The sequence below is a fragment of the Primulina eburnea genome, chromosome 16, assembly GCF_022965805.1.
Source record: "Primulina eburnea isolate SZY01 chromosome 16, ASM2296580v1, whole genome shotgun sequence".
NCBI classification, from domain to species: Eukaryota; Viridiplantae; Streptophyta; class Magnoliopsida; order Lamiales; family Gesneriaceae; genus Primulina; species Primulina eburnea.
The window spans coordinates 21,416,940-21,430,926 of NC_133116.1; the positions used below are offsets into that span (position 1 = coordinate 21,416,940).

At 44.1% G+C, this 13,987-nt stretch overlaps 1 protein-coding gene across 1 annotated transcript; it reads left to right on the forward strand.

Annotated features, from left to right (window-relative positions):
* The first annotated feature begins 1,955 nt into the window (after nucleotides 1–1,955).
* On the forward strand, nucleotides 1,956–11,812 carry LOC140816114 (uncharacterized). Its single transcript, XM_073175181.1, has 5 exons — nucleotides 1,956–2,990; nucleotides 10,568–11,010; nucleotides 11,161–11,257; nucleotides 11,387–11,471; nucleotides 11,520–11,812. Exons 1-5 carry the CDS (start codon nucleotides 1,956–1,958, stop codon nucleotides 11,810–11,812), a joined length of 1,953 nt encoding a protein of 650 aa, XP_073031282.1.
* Nucleotides 11,813–13,987: the final 2,175 nt, after the last annotated feature.

Below are 13,987 nucleotides of genomic sequence, written 5' to 3' on the forward strand. Positions count from 1 at the left end.
AAACAAAGATATTCCGCAAAACGGCAACGTTATCCCGTATTCAGTCTAGGTACTTTTTGCTCATTTTTCTTATAGCTACACACCAAACGAGAGGTTGACTTGAACATAATAGTTGTACCTCTTGTTGTATAGATAAGGTACATACTGTCCGTTGTCCCAAAATATTGCCGGAACTAACATTTTCGGAATGCCGGAATACCTTATTTAGCCATACAACGATATTTAAATCTAGTATTGATGGGTTAGGAATTTGACAAAAATTTCAACAGAAGAATTAAAGATCTTCAAAAGATACATAATCTGAAAAAATCCGGCTGCACGTGGCCGTCGGAAGGCCAGCCATGTGATAAGTGCATTTTATGCACTTATATTAGTCCTATATTTCATATAGATTGTTAGTCTTTTCGGGCGGAATTACGCGTTTTTTGTTATTTCTGGTGTGATCGCAGGAACCTAGGTGAGACCACTGAAAGGGCGCGAAAAGGAGCGAAAATGGCGCATAGTAGAGAAATGTGAGCCAAGCAAGCAATGGAATGTAGGAAGCCCCGCGCATATGCGCGACGTATTCCCGCGCAACTGGCAGTAGCTTCCGCGCACATGCGCCCCCAATGCCGCGCACATGTGCGGCCCATACAGTGTGATTCGCGCATATGCGCGAGTAAGATCGCGCATATGCGCGAGAGTTGCCCCAGGAGAAATGCCGAGAGGCCGCTCATGCGCGCATATGCGCGCGACGCGAGACCCGAATCTAAATAGGTTTCGGCGTTGAAATTAAGAGGGGTTCCGAAATATTATTGAGCAGCCGTCATACCACTCGAAAAAAAAGGAGAAAAAGTGAGAACGCACGGAGCACGGGACGCGAAGAACGGAGATAGAAGACACTGAATCCGGACACGGAGACGCACTTCCATCTCTCGCCAACACGTTCTTAATTCGGTTTCTTACTTTTACGTTTTTAATGATTACAAACAGGTTTTGTATTGATTTAATTACGAGTATGAACTAATTCTATTTTCTAGAGATTGATGTAGTCTTGGTTGAACCTATGTTATTGACTTTTTAACTTTTCATCTAATTAATTCGTCGTGTTTATTTGTGATTCCTTGTGATTAATGCTTTGGATTACTGGCCATAATTCGATTGATTGAATAATTAAAATCTAACACTCGAAAGAGGGGATTGAAATTAGGACAGGAGAAATCACATCGTTAGATATTTATAACGTGCAAAAGACATATAACTCTGACGAATCCATAAGAGGACCTTGGTTGCATTTATTACGTGTTGCTTGATTTTGAATAGACATATTAAAATCGGTAATAGGTAATACAGTTCTATTTATCACTCGACAGAGGGAGTAGAAACATTGCGAGTTCTTGGTTATAAATGCGATGCAATTTAATAACATGTTAGTTAATGCCGATTTAGCATAGGGGAAGCCAGACGAAATCATATCTCTAGATTTATTTCTTCAGTGAATTCTATACTGCGTGCTAGAATTACAGTAATTGCTATTTTATTTGAATTGATTACAAACCAACCATTCGATTTGTCTAAATAAAGTTGAGCTATGTCAATTATGGTAATTAATATACAACTTTGAATAATTACTCATCGTGGGATCGATATCTGTACTCATACAGTACTAAAACTTGACACCGTATACTTGCTGTAGTGAAAACACGCAACAAGTTTTTGGCGCCGTTGCCGGGGAGTAAACTATTTAATTGCATATTGATATCATTACTAAGTAGTATTGATTTTAATTTAGACTTTATTTTATTTTGTTTTCTTTATTTTGTTAATCTATAGTCTTTTTGTTTTGCTGTGCATGCGAAAATATCAAAATCCCGACTTGCTGATTTTTGATCCGGAGATCGAAAGAACTGCCAGGAGATTAAGGAAAGCAAGGAGAGACGAAATTAAAGCAATGGCTGAAAACAGAGACAACCAGAATGAGCTCCCTAGAGAGGTGCCAATCCGAGAACATTTCCGCCCTATCATCAACGCCCTACTACTCTGGAATAGCTTGTGGAACTATTGCTGCTAATAATTTCGAGCTAAAGCCCGCACTCATCAACATGGTTCAACAGAACCAATTTGGAGGAGCAGCCACCGCAGATCCCCATCTTCACCTCAGAACTTTTCTGGAGATCACGGATACGGTAAAAATGAATGGTGTTTCTGACGAACTTATTCGATTGCGCCTCTTTCCGTTTTCTCTTAGAGATCACGCAAGGAGTTGGCTCCAATCTCTACCACTGGGAAGTGTTACTACTTGGGCGGATTTGGTTACGAAGTTCTTGTCAAAATATTTTCCTCCTGCTAAATCTGCTCAGCTGAAAATAGATATCACCAACTTCAGGCAGAGAGAATTTGAGGTATTATATGAGGCGTGGGAGCGATACAAAGAGTTACTCAGGAAGTGTCCGAATCATGGATATGCAGATTGGGTACAAATCGAGCTATTTTACAATGGTTTGGATGGGCCGACTAGAAGGAATGTGGATGCTGCCGCTGGAGGTACTGTTTTTTCTAAAACACCTTATGAGGCCTATGAATTGCTTGAACAGATGACCATCAACAGTTATCAGTGGCCGAGTGAAAGATCTGGATCAAAGAAACCTGCTGGAGTGTATGCTGTAGACCCGATCACATCACTTACTGCACAGGTTTCGGCATTGACCGCACAGATTGCAGCGATGAACAAGCCAGGCCAATCTACGTCTGAGGTAGCATTGGTGACTGCTGAGGAAGAGCCAGTTATGGAGGAAGCTCAGTACATCAACAACCGTGGCTTTGGAGGCTATAGAGGTAATCCTCCCCCTAATACTTATCATCCAAGTTTGAGGAATCACGAGAATTTCTCTTATGCGAACAACAAGAACGTGTTGAATCCTCCACCGGGGTTCAATACACAGAAAGGGGAAGGAAAGCCATCTTTTGAAGATCTAGTTGGCACATTTGTGACTGAGTCTGGGAAGAGAATGGCGAGAACTGAGTCTCGTCTTGATAACATGGAGACACACTGTAGTAACCCGATTCCTAATTTGAGTTAATTATTGGATTAATTATATTTCGGTGGGATCGGAAAGACCGAACCAGGTTCGGATCGTCCGAAGAAGGTTCGGATCATCCGAAGTGAGTTCGGACCGTCCGAGACAGGTGGCTGGACACGTGGAAGGGTTCTGGACACGTGGAAGGGTTCGGATCGTCCGATCAGGGTTCGGATCGTACGAGCCAGGTGTCTGGACACGTGGAAGGGTTCGGATCGTCCGATCAAGACTCGGATCGTCCGGGACAGGTGGCTGTACTCGTGGAAGACATGCAGGGTTCGGATCGTCCGAAGTGGGTTCGGATCGTCCGAAGTGTACCAGATCGGAGCTTCCGAAGTGGATCGGAGCGTCCGAACATTGGCTATAAATAGAGGCGCGAGGCTTCATTTGTGACTCGCCATTTCAGAGTGTTCCAGAGCATTTCAGTCGTTTCTGATAGGTTCTAGTCTTTTTCCGAGGTTCGGGCACTAGCGGGGAGCTACTAGTGTTGTAGCGGAGCTGTGCTCTAGTTTGGAGCTAGCGGCACCAGTGGGCTGACTGCGGACGCAGGCGTGAGTCTAGGACTGATTGTTAGGATCTGCTGGTTTGAGGTACGAAAGTACTATCCGAGATATCCTGGTCGAGTATACATTCTTATATGTGTTGCATGATTATGTGGTGCATTGATATATGTCATATGATGCATGCTATTATGTCACGTTTATTACTGCATGTTGCATTTCATGTTGAGCCGTATCTCCTTCGAGATAGCCTTTACTGTTGAGCTGTATCTCTTTCGAGATAAGCTATATCTTGTGGGGCCGCTCAGCCCTATCTTGTGGACGCATGGACACCGAGAGTACACAGTGGCCGACGGGTCGGGAGGGCTTCGGTGATCCGGGACATTTTAGGTCCACGTCTGATCTTGTAGTGGATGCAGTGACCCAGAGGAGTACCGCGCGGCACTATCCACTTGGCGCCTCTAGACTGAGCATTTTGAGATCCTTTGTTACTCCTGTTTCTTGACTACCCTGGTATCATATCATAGCATGTGCATTTCATATAGGCTTGTATACTCATGCTTTTGTACTGGGCGTTCTTATCGCTCACGTCCTCGGTTTTGTTTATCTTGGACACCCCATTCCCACGGGGCAGGCCTCAGGTTGGATGGCTCAGGAGGAGGAGGAGGACGTTGAGTAGCCGGTGGAGTTATTTATTCAGTACTCTTTGATTCGATATGGTTGTACTGTATACTTTCTTTTCATTCTGAGTTGTTATGGATTTTCGATGGGGTTGTATAACTATCATTTGTTGACCTTTTCCGCTATTATCTCTGATTGTTATTAATTAAGTTAAGTTGCATGCTTAGTTCTTGATTAGTAGGTGATTCTGGAACGGGTCACTACATTTATGGTATCAGAGCATGCTTACGATTTTGGGATATAGATTCTGTTTTGGGATTTTCGTTGACCATTTTACCATTTTCCCCATTCTATCTTGTAGCGATGGCTGACCACTTTGGTGATGAGAGTAGTCAGGGAAGTGTAGGTCGTTGGGGTGACCAGGACGATCGTAGGCGTCATCGTGAACATCGTCATCGTCGGGATGGTCCTAGGCGTTTTGATTTGCACCGTTTCATTCAGATGGGGCCTAAGCCTTTAGTCGGCGGTGAGACTCCCGATGATGCTGAGGATTGGTTAGAGCGCATGGAGAGTTGTTTCCGTGCATTCCAGTGCACCGAGGAGCAGCAGATGGAGACCCTTAGTTTTCTTCTCGAAGGCCGTGCGCGCAAGTGGTGGCGATCGACTTCTGCGCCGATAGTCCAGTCTCAGGGTAGGGTGACTTGGGCCGATTTTCGTGCAGCTTTCATGCAGCTGTATTTTCCTCCAGCCCTTCGCCAGGCAAAGACGATTGAGCTCCTGAATCTTAAGCAGGGGAGTATGTCTGTTGATGAATATCAGCAGAAGTTCTTCGAGTTGTTACCCTTTGCCCCTCATATCAGTGGCAGTTCTGAGGCCAAGTATGACCATTTTCTCCAGGGTCTTAACCAGGAGATTTTTGATCGAGTCACTGTCTGTGATAATCCTACTTCTTATGATGGGTTAGTGAACCGGTGTCGCCAGGCAGAGATCAGTCTCCAGCGTGGTAGGGCTATTCTTTCTTCTAGACCTCCGAGTACTTTGAGCCCTCGATCTCAGTCTTTCAAGAAATCTGGTTCTTCTTCTTCTGGATCTGGATCACGGTCTAGCGGTGTTTTCCGCTTTGGTAAGAAGAAGGTTTCTTGTGTGCATTGTGGGAAGAACCATCCATCGGAGCAATGCCGATCAGCCGCGGGAGCTTGTTTTCAGTGCGGAGAGATGGGTCATCTCAAGAAGAATTGCCCTCAGTTGCGAGGTGGAGCAGGATCTGGTTCCGGATCTCAGACGACTGTTCAGCAGAGGAGGCAGGGTCAGGCAGTGGGTAGTTCAAATCTTAGACCTCGTGCCCAAGGTCAGGTTTTTGCGCTGAACCAGGATCAGGCTGCAGATGAGACAGAGAGAGTCATAGCAGGTACTTTTCGTTTATGCGGTATTCCTGCTTTTGTTCTTATTGATACCGGAGCATCACATTCGTTCATTTCTGCACGATTTGTTAAGCGTCATAAGTTACCGTATGTTTCTCTAGACGTCATTCTTTCTGTTTCTACTCCGATGGGTCATTCGGTGTTAGCGAAGCGTCTAGTGATGGGTTGTCCCTTAGATTTTGAGGGTAATGAATTGATTGCGAATCTCATGATCCTGGAGATGGAGGATTTTGATTGTATTCTAGGTATAGACCTATTGACTATCTACCGAGCTACCGTGGATTGTTACCAGAAGCTTGTTCAGTTTCGTACGACTGAGAGCTCTAGTTGGTTTTTCTATGGTGAGGGAGCGCGACCTCCGATGCCAGTGGTATCTGCTCTGAAAGCCTGTCGTGCTTTAGAGGCGGGCGGGGAAGGCTACCTCATCTATGCGATTGATTCCTCCACAGGTAGTGTTGGTATAGATGATATTCCAGTGGTTTGTGAATTTCCTGATGTTTTTCCAGATGAGATTCCTGGTTTCCCTCCGGTTAGAGAGGTGGAATTTGGCATTGAGTTAATGCCAGGGACTGCACCGATTTCTCGTGCCCCCTATCGTCTTGCTCCATCAGAGATGAGAGAATTGAAGCAGCAATTACAGGATCTTCTTGATAAAGGTTATATTCGCCCGAGTGTTTCACCTTGGGGAGCTCCTGTCTTGTTTGTCAAGAAGAAAGATGGATCTATGCGATTGTGCATTGATTATCGCCAGCTGAATCGAGTGACGATCAAAAACAAGTATCCATTACCTCGTATCGATGATTTGTTCGATCAGCTTCAGGGTACCTCTGTTTACTCCAAGATTGACTTGCGATCGGGTTATCATCAGATGAGAGTCAGAGATGATGATATTTCCAAGACTGCATTTCGTACGCGATATGGGCATTACGAGTTTCTAGTTATGCCATTTGGATTGACGAATGCGCCAGCAGTGTTCATGGATCTGATGAATCGAGTCTTTCGGGATTTTCTAGATCAGTTTGTTGTGGTTTTCATCGACGATATCTTGATTTATTCTCACAGTGTGGAAGAGCATATCCAGCACTTGAGGATTGTGTTGCAGATTCTTCGCGAGAAGCAATTGTATGCTAAGCTGAGTAAGTGCGAGTTCTGGATTGATTGTGTAGTATTCCTTGGTCATGTGATTTCCAAGGAAGGAATTTCTGTGGATCCCAGCAAGATCGAAGCAGTGCTGAATTGGTCACGTCCTACGACAGTGGCTGAGATCCGCAGTTTTCTAGGTCTGGCAGGGTATTATCGTCGCTTCATCGTGAATTTCTCTCAGGTAGCTAGACCATTGACGCAACTTACTCGGAAGGATGTTCCATTTGAGTGGTCATCTGAGTGCGAAGATAGTTTCAGAGAGCTTCGTCGACTTCTGACTTCTGCACCTGTTTTGGCGTTACCGTCAGGATCTGATGGTTTCAGTGTTTACACCGATGCCTCTTTTCAAGGCTTAGGGTGTGTGTTGACGCAGAATGATCATGTGATCGCTTACGCATCCAGGCAGTTGAAACCTCACGAGGAAAAGTATCCTATCCATGATCTAGAACTAGCTGCTATTGTGTTTGCGCTAAAAATCTGGCGTCATTACTTGTACGGGGTTAAGTTTGAAATTTTTACTGATCATAAGAGTCTGAAGTATCTGTTCACTCAGGCTGAGTTGAACATGAGACAACGTCGTTGGATGGATCTACTTAAAGATTATGACTGCGAGATCAAATACCATCCAGGCTCTGCGAATCTCACAGCCGATGCTCTTAGTCGCAAGGTGAGAGTCTCTGCACTTCAGACCAGTGCTATGATTAGTACTATCCAGGATTGTTGTTCGTTGGGGTTTAATTTCAAACATCGGAAAGGTATGGAGAGCATTCGTGTTGCTACCATTCTATCTGAGCCAGCTTTGTTCGCTCGGATTCGAGATGCTCAGATGTCTGATCTCAAGACTCAGAGATTAGCTCGATTGGCTGGTGGAGATAGCAATTTCCATTATCAGTCTAATGGTCTTCTGTGTTTGTCTAATCGAGTTGTGGTACCAGAGGATGATACTTTAAGGGAAGAGATCTTGGCTCAGGCTCATCGAAGCAAGTTGAGTGTCCATCCGGGAAGCAACAAGATGTATAAAGATTTGAGGACACGATTTTGGTGGAAAGGGATGAAGCGCAGTGTTTATCAGTTTGTTTCCAAGTGTCTTGTTTGTCAGCAGGTTAAGGCAGAGCACCGTCGACCGGGAGGATTATTGCTGAACTTACCTATTCCTGAATGGAAGTGGGAGCATATTGCGATGGACTTCATTACTCACTTACCATTGTCTTCGAGGAATAGTGATGCTATTTGGGTAGTGGTGGATCGACTCACCAAGTCTGCTCATTTTCTGCCATATAACCGTGATTTCACTTTCGATCGTATGGCTCGCTTGTATATTCAAGAGATTTTACGTTTGCATGGAGTGCCTGTCAGTATTGTTAGTGATAGAGATCCTCGTTTTACCTCACGATTTTGGGGTAGTTTCCAGTCGGCATTGGGTACTTCATTAAGTTTAAGTACGGCTTATCATCCAGAGACCGACGGTCAGACAGAGAGGACTATCCGTACACTTGAGGATATGATGCGAGCTTGTGTTATGGATTTCGGAACCGCTTGGCAGGATCATTTGCCTTTGATTGAGTTCGCGTACAACAACAGCTATCATCGTAGTATTGGTATGGCACCATTTGAGGCGTTGTATGGGCGACGTTGTCGTACTCCATTATTTTGGGATGAAGTTGGGGAACGACATGTTGAGGGACCGGAGTTAGTCCAGCAGGCTATTGATAAGGTTGCAGTAATCAAGAAACGGATTAAGATCGCTCAGGATCGACAGGCTAGTTATGCGAACACCAAGCGGCGACCTCTTTATTTTCAGCCAGGTGAGAAAGTGTTTCTTCGAGTTTCGCCTTTTCGCAGGATTTTGAGATTTGGTCTCAAGGGTAAGCTGTCTCCGAGATTTATTGGTCCATTTGAAATATTGGAAAGCGTGGGAGATTTGGCTTACAGACTTGCATTGCCGCCATACCTATCAAGTATTCACGATGTGTTCCACGTATCTTTGTTGAGACGATATGTAGCAGATGAGTCTCACATCTTGCATCCATCTGAAGTTCAACTAAATACGGATTTGTCTTACGTGGAACGACCAGTGCGGATTCTCGACCGCAAAGACAAGGTATTGCGGAATAAGATCATTCCTCTTGTCTTAGTTCAGTGGCAGCGCAGAGGCACTGAAGAAGCCACTTGGGAGCTAGAGAGTCGTATGCGTTCGGAGCATCCAGAGCTCTTTTGAGTTATGCTTTGTATATGTTTGTGTTTTCAGTTGTAATCGAAATATCAGTTGTATTCAACAACCATTGAGATGTAATAACGATGTTATTTCGTTTTGTTCATCCTCTAAGCCTGATTTCGAGGACGAAATCTTTTTAAGGGGGGGAGAATGTAGTAACCCGATTCCTAATTTGAGTTAATTATTGGATTAATTATATTTCGGTGGGATCGGAAAGACCGAACCAGGTTCGGATCGTCCGAAGAAGGTTCGGATCATCCGAAGTGAGTTCGGACCGTCCGAGACAGGTGGCTGGACACGTGGAAGGGTTCTGGACACGTGGAAGGGTTCGGATCGTCCGATCAGGGTTCGGATCGTACGAGCCAGGTGTCTGGACACGTGGAAGGGTTCGGATCGTCCGATCAAGACTCGGATCGTCCGGGACAGGTGGCTGTACTCGTGGAAGACATGCAGGGTTCGGATCGTCCGAAGTGGGTTCGGATCGTCCGAAGTGTACCAGATCGGAGCTTCCGAAGTGGATCGGAGCGTCCGAACATTGGCTATAAATAGAGGCGCGAGGCTTCATTTGTGACTCGCCATTTCAGAGTGTTCCAGAGCATTTCAGTCGTTTCTGATAGGTTCTAGTCTTTTTCCGAGGTTCGGGCACTAGCGGGGAGCTACTAGTGTTGTAGCGGAGCTGTGCTCTAGTTTGGAGCTAGCGGCACCAGTGGGCTGACTGCGGACGCAGGCGTGAGTCTAGGACTGATTGTTAGGATCTGCTGGTTTGAGGTACGAAAGTACTATCCGAGATATCCTGGTCGAGTATACATTCTTATATGTGTTGCATGATTATGTGGTGCATTGATATATGTCATATGATGCATGCTATTATGTCACGTTTATTACTGCATGTTGCATTTCATGTTGAGCCGTATCTCCTTCGAGATAGCCTTTACTGTTGAGCTGTATCTCTTTCGAGATAAGCTATATCTTGTGGGGCCGCTCAGCCCTATCTTGTGGACGCATGGACACCGAGAGTACACAGTGGCCGACGGGTCGGGAGGGCTTCGGTGATCCGGGACATTTTAGGTCCACGTCTGATCTTGTAGTGGATGCAGTGACCCAGAGGAGTACCGCGCGGCACTATCCACTTGGCGCCTCTAGACTGAGCATTTTGAGATCCTTTGTTACTCCTGTTTCTTGACTACCCTGGTATCATATCATAGCATGTGCATTTCATATAGGCTTGTATACTCATGCTTTTGTACTGGGCGTTCTTATCGCTCACGTCCTCGGTTTTGTTTATCTTGGACACCCCATTCCCACGGGGCAGGCCTCAGGTTGGATGGCTCAGGAGGAGGAGGAGGACGTTGAGTAGCCGGTGGAGTTATTTATTCAGTACTCTTTGATTCGATATGGTTGTACTGTATACTTTCTTTTCATTCTGAGTTGTTATGGATTTTCGATGGGGTTGTATAACTATCATTTGTTGACCTTTTCCGCTATTATCTCTGATTGTTATTAATTAAGTTAAGTTGCATGCTTAGTTCTTGATTAGTAGGTGATTCTGGAACGGGTCACTACACACACATGGGTAATATGGGTGCCACGATGAAATCCTTGGAAACACAGATTGGGCAACTAGCCAATGCTTTAAAGGATCAGAATCGAGGACAGTTTCCCAGTAATACCGAGGTGAATCCTAGGGAACAGTGCAAAGCTGTCACACTGAGGAGTGGCAATGAAATTGGGATCCCAGAGCCTACTGAAGAAAGTGTAGAGATCACAGTTGAGGAAGATGAGGAGAAGAGTGCAAGTGTTGATGAAGAGGAGCCTGAGAAAGTACTTAAACATCAGCCTTTACCAAAGGTGAATCTTCCATATCCACAGAGGTTCAAGAAGAAAGGACTAGATGATCAGTTTGCGAAGTTCCTGGAAATTTTCAAGAAAATACACATCAACATCCCATTTGCCGATGCATTGGAGCAAATGCCCAATTATGCTAAGTTCATCAAGGATGTGATGTCCAAAAAGAGGAAGCTTCAAGAATTTGAAACTGTAAAGCTGACCGAAGAGTGCAGTGCAATACTCCAAAGGAAACTACCCCAAAAACTCAAAGATCCATGGAGTTTTACTATTCCTTGTGTTATTGGTGGTTCTAGAGTAAATAGAGCTTTATGTGATTTAGGTGCTAGTATAAATTTAATGTCTTTTTCTATTTACAGGATTTTGGAGCTTGGCGAGGTGAAACCTAGCACTATCACTTTGCAGCTGGCGGACAGATCACTTACCTATCCACGAGGGATAGTAGAGGATGTACTGGTAAAGGTAGACAAATTCATATTTCCTGCTGATTTTGTCATCTTAGATATGGAAGAAGATCAGGAGACGCCACTTATCTTTGGAAGGCCATTCCTAGCTACCGGAAAAGCCTTGATTGATGTGCACAAGGGCGAGCTCACTTTGAGAGTAGGTGGAGATGAAGTCGTGTTCAACATCTACAACACCATCAAGGGACCAAATGAGGTAAGTACTTGTAATAGAATTGATATAATTGATTCATGTGTATCTCATGTTGGTGCAGGTAGGATGACAAAGGACTATTTGGAGAGATGCTTGTTGGAATCAGCTTCTACACTGGATGAAGATGATTGGGATGTACAAGAGGAGTTACTTGCTCTCAACACACTACCTAAGGAAAAGAGTGATACCCAACTTGAAGAGTTACTTGAGGATGCAAGTAAAGAGGTACCAAAAGCATCTCTTGTATTGAAGGATTTACCGAGTCACTTGTTCTATGCTTTCCTTGACGAGGGGTCATCACATCCGGTAATTATATCTTCTGCTCTTACTAGTGATGAAAAGGATAAGTTGTGAGGGTGTTGCGAGAATTTAAATCTGCGTTGGGATGGACAATTGCTGATATAAATGGGATTAGCCCCACTGTTTGCATGCATAAAATATTGATGCACGAGTCCTATTCACCCTATGTTGATCATCAGAGGAGGCTTAATCCAGCCATGAAGGAGGTTGTGAGATCTGAGGTATTAAAATTGTTAAATGCTGGTGTTATTTATGCTATATCTGATAGTTCATGGGTTTCACCAGTACAAGTAGTGCCCAAGAAAGGGGGAATAACTGTAGTAAAAAATGAGAATAACGAATTGATTTCAACTCGTCCAGTGACTGGTTGGCGAGTGTGTATAGACTACAGAAAATTGAATGATGCGACTAGGAAAGATCACTTCCCTCTTCCCTTTATTGACCAGATGCTTGATAGAGTAGGTGGTTATCATTATTATTGCTTTCTAGATGGTTATTCAGGTTACAATCAGATTGTTATAGCACCGGAGGATCAAGAGAAGACTACCTTCACTTGTCCCTACGGTACATTTGCCTTTAGGAGAATTCCATTTGGACTTTGCAATGCACCTGCTACGTTTCAGAGGTGTATGATGGCTATATTTTCTGACATGGTTGAGGAGATAATGGAGGTTTTCATGGATGATATATCTGTCTTTGGTTCAACCTTTGATCACTGTTTGCAGAATTTGACCCTTGTTTTGCAGAGATGTCAGGAGAAGAATTTAGTGTTGAATTGAGAGAAATGTCACTTCATGGTGCAAGAAGGTATTGTGCTTGGGCACAAAATTTCAGCGAGAGGAATGGAAGTGGACAGAGCCAAAGTTGTGGCAATTGAAAATCTCACACCACCAAAGAATGTGAAAGGGATCAGAGTTTCTTGGGACATGCCGGGTTCTATCGTCGTTTTATTAAAGATTTTTCTAAAATTACTAGACCTTTATGTAATCTGTTAGAGAAAGATTCTACATTTATTTTTGACGATGATTGTTTGCAGGCGTTTAACAAGATCAAGACAGCTCTGACTTCCGCACCTATCATGATAGTGCCTGACTGGAAGGAACCCTTTGAACTCATGTGCGATGCGAGCGACTATGCTGTAGGAGCAGTATTGGGACAAAGGCAAGACAAGATGTTCAAGACTATATACTATGCTAGTCGTACACTTAACGCAGCCCAACAAAACTATACAACCACTGAGAAAGAGATGCTAGCAGTGGTGTTTGCATTCGACAAATTCAGAACATATCTCATTGGCACAAAGGTAACGGTTTTTACTGACCATGCAGCTCTTCGTTACCTGTTTGCCAAAAAGGATGCAAAGCCCAGGTTGATACGATGGATACTCCTACTTCAAGAATTTGACTTTGAGGTCAAAGACAAGAAAGGTTGTGAGAACCAGGTGGCTGATCACCTGTCACGACTAGAGCTGGAAGAAAGAACTGAAGGTGGAGCTATCAACGAGTCGTTCCCAGATGAACAACTTTTCAAGGTAAGTGTTACGCATCCGTGGTTTGCAGATATAGCTAATTTCCTTGCGGCAGGAGAATTACCTTCAGATTTAACGTATCATCAAAAGAATAAATTTCTTCATGATGCCAAGTTTTATCTGTGGGACGATCCGTTCTTGTTCAAGAGATGCGCTGATCAGATAATCAGACGATGTGTAGCAGAGGAAGAAGCAGGTATGATTCTAGAGCAGTGTCATTCCTCACCCTACGGTGGACACTTTGGAGCATCTAGAACAGCAGCTAAGGTATTACAATCAGGTTTCTATTGGCCTAATTTATTTAAAGACAGTTATACTTTAGTCAAGTCATGTGATAAATGCCAAAGAGTTGGCAATATTTCTAAACGACATGAATTACCATTAACAAATATTTTGGAAGTGCAACTCTTTGATGTCTGGGGTATTGACTTTATGGGTCCCTTCCCATCTTCTTTTGGTCAATCTTACATTTTACTTGCTGTCGATTATGTGTCAAAATGGGTGGAAGCAATCGCCACCAGTACTAATGATGCTCGAGTTGTTGTTAGTTTGTCCACAGGAACATCTTCACAAGATTCGGAATTCCTAGAGCCATTATCAGTGATGAAGGTACGCATTTCTGTAACAAATTTTTAACTCACTATTGGCCAAATATGATGTGAAGCACAGGGTGACACTGGCATACCACCCGCAAGCCAATG